This window comes from Plasmodium cynomolgi, chromosome 9 (assembly GCF_000321355.1).
Source record: "Plasmodium cynomolgi strain B DNA, chromosome 9, whole genome shotgun sequence".
Classification (NCBI taxonomy): Eukaryota; Apicomplexa; class Aconoidasida; order Haemosporida; family Plasmodiidae; genus Plasmodium; species Plasmodium cynomolgi.
In genome coordinates, this window is record NC_020402.1 from 700,750 (window position 1) to 707,115 (window position 6,366).

Below are 6,366 nucleotides of genomic sequence, written 5' to 3' on the forward strand. Positions count from 1 at the left end.
AAACATGCACAAAAAGGAAAAAAAAAAAAAAAAAAATGATTTGAAACACGGAACTGTGAAATTTTGACAAAGTTTTGACGATATTGAGTACTTTTCATTTTTCCCGTTTTTTTCACTTTTCTTTCGTGTTGTTCTCTCGAGTAAATGGGTGGATGAAATTTTTTTTTTTTTTTCCCCTCTTCTTTGCAACGATTAACTTAACGTGTATACATTTTCGCGCGCTCACTCGCGTAAGTAATGTGCCCCCCCCCATTAGTTGCCAGGCGGCCGCTGGAACATGTAGAAGGAGCAGCAGCTAGCAAGAGGGCGAGAGAGACCAACAGGAGAAGCGGCGGACCAACTGGCAGACCAACTGGCAGACCAGCCAACTAACCAACAGGCAGACCAACCGGCACACCAACCGACAGACCAATCAACGGACCAACCGACAGACCAATCAACGGACCAACCGGCAGACCAACCAACCGACCAACCGGCAGACCAACCAACCGACCAACCAACCGCCAACCCCTCAGCTGGACCCAGAGAAATTCGCCTCAAAGAGCACCAACCGCTACTCCCCGATACGAAACAGAATGGTATGTTACAAAGTACAGATTTTAGTTTGATCCATCAGTCAGCAAGCCTGTACGAACATAACTGCCCCCCTGTCTCTGCCCCCCCCCCCCCGATTGAAAAACCCTAGTCCCTTCAGTTCCCCCTTAAAACGTAAACAAAGAACAGAAGAACATGTCTGCATTTAAAAAGGCCATCACGTACTACTTCGCCATAGTATCGCTCTTCTCTGCAGTTTTTTTGGCACTAATTGGTCTTTTGCTATTGTATGACTCCGACTCGTTGGAGTTGCACGGGAATAAGGCTGAGAAGGTGAAGCCGTCATTCATTTGCGCAGGGGTAAGCCGCGGAGAGGTGCACCGGAGTAGCGGTGTAGCGGTCTGGCAGTTCGGCAGTTCGGCAGCTGGGCAGCTGGGCAGTTCGGCAGTCCGCCTGAACTGAACTGAACTGAACTGCGGTGGACCGTCCGTGAGTTACTCCCGAAGGGTAGTAGCGGACCGAACTGCACAGTTTCATCTCGAAGGGGCGACCATTTACGGTTGCGCTAACTGGCGAGTCCCAAACTGAGAACACCAATTATTCCTTCCCCCCTCTCGCAGATCTATTTTGGAATACTAATAGTGAGCAGCATTGCACTATTTAGAGGCAGTCGAAAACCGAAGAAGTATCAAAGTACCAGCTCATAACGCAGGCAGAGAGAAGAGAGTCAGTCCCCACCCCATCGTCTCCGTTCAGTCAAGAGGGCCCATACCATAACTGTTGTATGTTCTTCCCCCCCAACCAACCAACCAACCACACACGGAGCGACCTCCTGGGAGCATTTTCAACGTATCCATGCACACAACCCGTTAACCTTTCTTGTTCAACCCGTTTTGACCCAACCCAACCCCCGGACAGTTTCTTCCTTCCTTCCCTGTTCGTTCAATCTTACCTCGTGCTTCTGTTCTGTTCGCACGTGTTGTGCAAGCACGCCCTGGAGTGAAGTGCAAAGAGAGGAAGTTTGCACCCCGAAAAAAAAAAATGGGCCCTTCAGCATGAATCCCCATTCGCCTTTGTTTTTGTCCGAATCGTTTGATTGAGCAAGAGGAAAAGGAAAAAAAAGAGAAACGAAAGAGAAACAAAAGAGAAAAAAGGAAATAACAACCTATACAATAAATGTGTCACCCATTTATTTTTTTTACTCTTTAATTTTTTTTTTTTTTTGCCAAAAGGATAAGATTTCATTCCCCCTCGTACGAGATGAAACTTATACACATGTATGCATACAAAATACATGCCTTTTTTTTTTTTTTTTTTTTTTCCACACGTGCCTAGCCTATTTGGAGGGCTTTAAAATGTTTCATTTGGTAAGGTTAATTTTGGTCCTTCAAGTTACTCTGTTTTTTTAACCCGCTAACGTTATGTATGTTTAAGTGGCATAATCAGTTTAGTTTTTTTTTCTCTTTTTTTTTCTTCTTTTTTTTTCTTCTTTTTTTTCTTCTTTTTTTTTTCTTTTTTTTTCCTTTTTTTTTCTTTTTTTTTTCTATTTTTTTTTCTATTTTTTTTCTTCTTTTTTCTCCTTCGCGTCGCCCCCTCGTTACGTTATCGCTACGCCATCGCTACGTTGTTGCTTCGCTCCTTCTTTCTCCCCCTTTTTTTTTTTTTTTTTTTTTGTAAACCTTTTGAATATACGTTGGATTATTTCTAATGTGCAACTTTCGTAATTAAGTTTTTTTTTTCTCTCTCCCTCTCCTTTCCAGTGTGTGCCTTAGCCCAGGGCAAGGATAACGCTGTACGCAGTTGCGAACACACACGCACACCCTCTCCGAAAGCAGAAGAGGAAGCATGTTCCAGTGGAACCATTTAACGCACTGCAGATGTAGACTTACCTATGCGTGCATACGAACATCGACAGGCAGCGTGTCCACAAGATGGCTAGCCAATTTGACCGACCATAAAAACGAGAATCATACTTTTTCTAAAAAAAATTTCAACAATGTATTCATGCAAAATATCAGGATTACGCAAGATGGGCAGATCAAGTGCGAGCGGTTCTTCTTTTCCAAGTACAGCCTGCCCTACGTTCTGAGTAAGGCCGCGTCGGGGTGGGCCCCCATCGAGAGTGCTCCCATAGTGTGCCCCCATCGAGAGTGCTCCCATAGTGTGCCCCCATCGAGAGTGCCCCCATAGTGCACCCTTTTTCTACACCCTCCCTCCTATTCACCCCAGACATCCCCGTGAGTGACCTGCGCCTGATCGACTCGAGCAACAACCACAACCCCACCCTGCTGGTGAGGAAGAACATGATCCTGTTGCGCACGGGCTTCATCAGCTGTGTGATTCGGTTCAACGAGCTATGGATGTTCGAGCCGAAGAATCCCCTAGTGGTGAAGGCCACCAACTTGGTTAAAAAGAATTTTAAAAGGAAAAGTGACTTGGATGGTAATGAAGCGGAAGAAGAAGGGAGGCCAAATGGGCAAGCACAGAATGTAACGAGTTGCTTTTTAGGGAAGGACGACTGTCCTGGGGTAGCCGATCAGGCATGCCCAAGAACTACCTCGGAGGAGCGGTCTACAGATGCCACTCCGTACTGCCCCATAGACGGAACACAGGAGTGTCCCTCTCCAGACGAACTAAACCACGTCAATGTTAAAAACCATTTTTACAAACACAAAGCGAATATCTATTTCGAGTTCCTGTGTCTGGACATTTGCATGCAGCTATCTATAAAGGAATACGAGGAAGATCTATATCGTCTAAACGAACAAATAAAAGGAATAATATTACAACAACGAAAGGAAGAAAACAACGAAATTAATATCCTGACGAATAATCTACTTCGAGATATGATGAAAATAAAAAATAATTTGCAAAAATTTTCAAATCTGTTAAATGCTCTCCGTAACAGTATCGAAAAAATTTTAAATAATCACATGGATATGGAAAATATGTATTTGACTTTTATGAAAACGAATGTAACCAAGGAAGGAATTTATTCTGATAATTGCAGTAGGTCTTGTAGTCCCATAAAGGATTGCACAGATTTAGAGATAGTTTTAGAGACCCATTTACAGTTAACGGATGAGTTGTATAGAGAATTAGAAAATGTGGAGGAGAAAATTACTCACTATGAAGAACTGATGAGATTGAATTTGGATTACAATCGAAATAAATTCATTCTTTTAAATGTAAAGATATCCTTTGCTACTTTATTTTTTTCCATTTCTTCTGTCATCACAAGTTTGTTCGGTATGAACTTAAAGAATTTTTGTGAAGAGAGCGACTATGTGTTTTTCTTGATCTCTCTTTCGGTATGTGTGTCTTCTTTCCTTGGGATACACCTCACGAGGAACATCAACACGATTCTCCGCTTCTTCGACCGATATCGAGTGAAGTAGCATCGAAGTGGTGCAGTACATTTAAGATGACTTCTTTTAACTCCGTGTGGCTTCATGTGAGGGAGGAGCTCTAAGTTGCTTCTCCCAACATGTCGCTCTCCTTGCGCTGCGGCAGCTCTGTGCTCCCTCACTCGCAACCATTTGTGCGCACTTATTAAGTGTACGCTTTTGCTTGACAGGCTCTGTTTGGGGGGGGTCCCCACTTGACGGCCTTCCCATTGCCACCGGCATGGCGGCCTCCTCTTTGCCACCGGTATGGCGGCCTCCTCATTGCTACCGACATGGCGAGTTTATCTTTGCCATTCGATTGGCAGCCTCCTCTTTGCTACCCATTTCCCCTCTTGACCCGTTTGGCGCTTAAAAAAAGGGAAACAGCTGCTGAATGAGAGGATGACACAGATGCTAACGCTGATGCTCACGCAGTAGCTGACACAGGTGCTGACACAGATGCTAACGCTGATGCTCACGCAGAGGCTGACATTTAGACAAGTTGAGTTGCACGATGGGACCCCTACGGGGAGAGACGCTCCATCTAGAGCATGCACTCCGGGAGGTGGGGGAACGGCGGCGCCCCCCGAATGTAGGGAACTCCGGAGAAAAAAAGGAGAAAACAAAAGAAAAAGCACAAATGGGTCATCATCAGGTGAACTCACAAATACACGCATAAACGGATAAGCCAATGGGGGGTAAAAAAAAGGAGGTCAAAAATGAAGACGGCGAAGGGAAGGCGAAGGGAAGGCGAAGGGAAGGCGAAGAAGAAGCCAAGAGACGATAGGAACGCGTGCCACTTCGCACGAAACAACCAAGGGAAGAAGGCGAAGGCACGAATGGGCAAATCAATAAAGGCTCTCTCCCCGTCCCTCTCTGTTGGGGGCTAGCCAAACTAAAAACAAAAATGGCCCACAAACTGTGGGAGGGGTGGGGGAAGCCGCGGCGGGCGTTCGCCGCGCAAGCCGTTTGAACGGTGTAAGGTGCACGACCTGTTTAGGGTGCACGATCTGTTTAGGGTGCACGACCTGTTTAAGATGCATGAACAGTGTAAGATGTACAAATCGCATGCGCCGCCCGCACCGCCTGCGTGGCCTACCCCCGGTTGTAGTCCTCGCAAAACATGAGGAAGGCGCGCAGGCGGCGGAAGAACTCGTCCGCATTGACCAACTCCATGTTGTTATGATCCGAGTTGGCGATTCCCCAAAATTTAATAAGAGAAGTGATGTCGACACTCTCGTGTGGAGACTGAGTCGAGCTTTTCATCTTTCTGTATTGTTTCTCGAAATTCTTTCGAAGTGCTTTCAACAAAATCACAGCGTGGTAGTATGGTATATCCTGGTCCATTTTCCCATGCATAATGTATACAGGGACAAGTGACGCCTTCCGTAATTTTTCATAATTTTTAAACACATCAAGCCATGGAAGGTATCTCTTCTGATAGGGGAACAGGAGCTTTATCCCACTAGCTAAAGGAGACTGCAAGATACACCCACCCACCTTTATATCTCTCAAACTGATTAAGTAACTACTGGCACAACTACCAATACTGTACCCATATAAAATAATATTTAATGGATTGATGTGAAGGTCCTCAGTTAGATACCTATACACCATTTTTATATTTTTATACATATTCGTTTCTGTTGGTTTTTTATTGCTATATCCATATCCGCTGTAGTCGTACGTGACTATATTTACGTTAGTTTGAAAGATGAGGTTGAGGTAGGCTGGGAAGGAGTGTCCCATATCTGTGTTGTTCCCATGTGAGTAGAGAATTATTTGTTTATTTAGATCGAGTGGCTTTCTGTAGAGGAGGATGGAGGCGACTTCGTCCCTGCCGTTAACTATTTTATTGTAGTTGACTCCTACGCTGTTCTGTTCCAGGAGCTTATTTATGTCGAAACTACTGAATGGGTTCTTGTACAAGAACTGGTTGTTTACCACTTCGTATCCCTTCACTTGGGGGGGCGAGAAGGCCAGCTTGCTCACGATTAAAGACCTCAGTCCGCTACAGGGGGGTAGGCGGTTAGGGGTTACCGAAGGGTCACAACTGGTATGGCGGCCACAACTGGTATGGCGGCCACAACTGGTATGGCGGCCACAACTGGTATGGCGGCCACTACTGCTATGGAGGCCACTACTGCTATGGCGGCCACTACTGCTATGGCGGCCGCTGCCATCTCGACCACCGCACTTACCACAGAGTCAGGAGACCCAATATGAAGAACATGAACTTGCTCCCCTTCACGATTTTGTAGTTTTTGATGTACTTATCCTCCAGCTCGGTATCCACGTCATCCAGATTCTCATCGTCCTTCATATATCTGCTCGACGCTGCGATGTTGAGTGCCCCCCGCGGGTGCACATCAACGGTGTTGCTCATTTTGAGGGGGGGGCGGCACGTGGGGGCAAGAAGAAAACATGGATCAGCCCAAACAAAAAA

General features: G+C 45.7%; 3 protein-coding genes across 3 annotated transcripts; 2 read left to right on the forward strand and 1 right to left on the reverse strand.

The window, feature by feature from the left end:
* Positions 1-729: 729 nt before the first annotated feature.
* On the forward strand, positions 730-996 carry PCYB_092630 (hypothetical protein; the record flags this gene model as incomplete). Its single annotated transcript, XM_004222376.1, has 1 exon — positions 730-996. One exon carries the CDS (start codon positions 730-732, stop codon positions 994-996), a length of 267 nt encoding a protein of 88 aa, XP_004222424.1.
* A 1,542-nt stretch (positions 997-2,538) lies between these two features.
* Positions 2,539-3,932, forward strand: PCYB_092640 (RNA splicing protein MRS2 mitochondrial precursor; the record flags this gene model as incomplete). Its single annotated transcript, XM_004222377.1, has 2 exons — positions 2,539-2,695; positions 2,764-3,932. The coding sequence occupies 2 exons, from the start codon at positions 2,539-2,541 to the stop codon at positions 3,930-3,932; spliced, it is 1,326 nt and encodes a 441-aa protein (XP_004222425.1).
* Positions 3,933-5,015: 1,083 nt separating this feature from the next.
* PCYB_092650 (hypothetical protein) lies at positions 5,016-5,876 on the reverse strand (the record flags this gene model as incomplete). The annotated part of the gene is made up of 1 exon (XM_004222378.1): positions 5,016-5,876. A coding segment is annotated over one exon (861 nt), but the record flags the coding sequence as incomplete, so codon positions are not given.
* Positions 5,877-6,366: the final 490 nt, after the last annotated feature.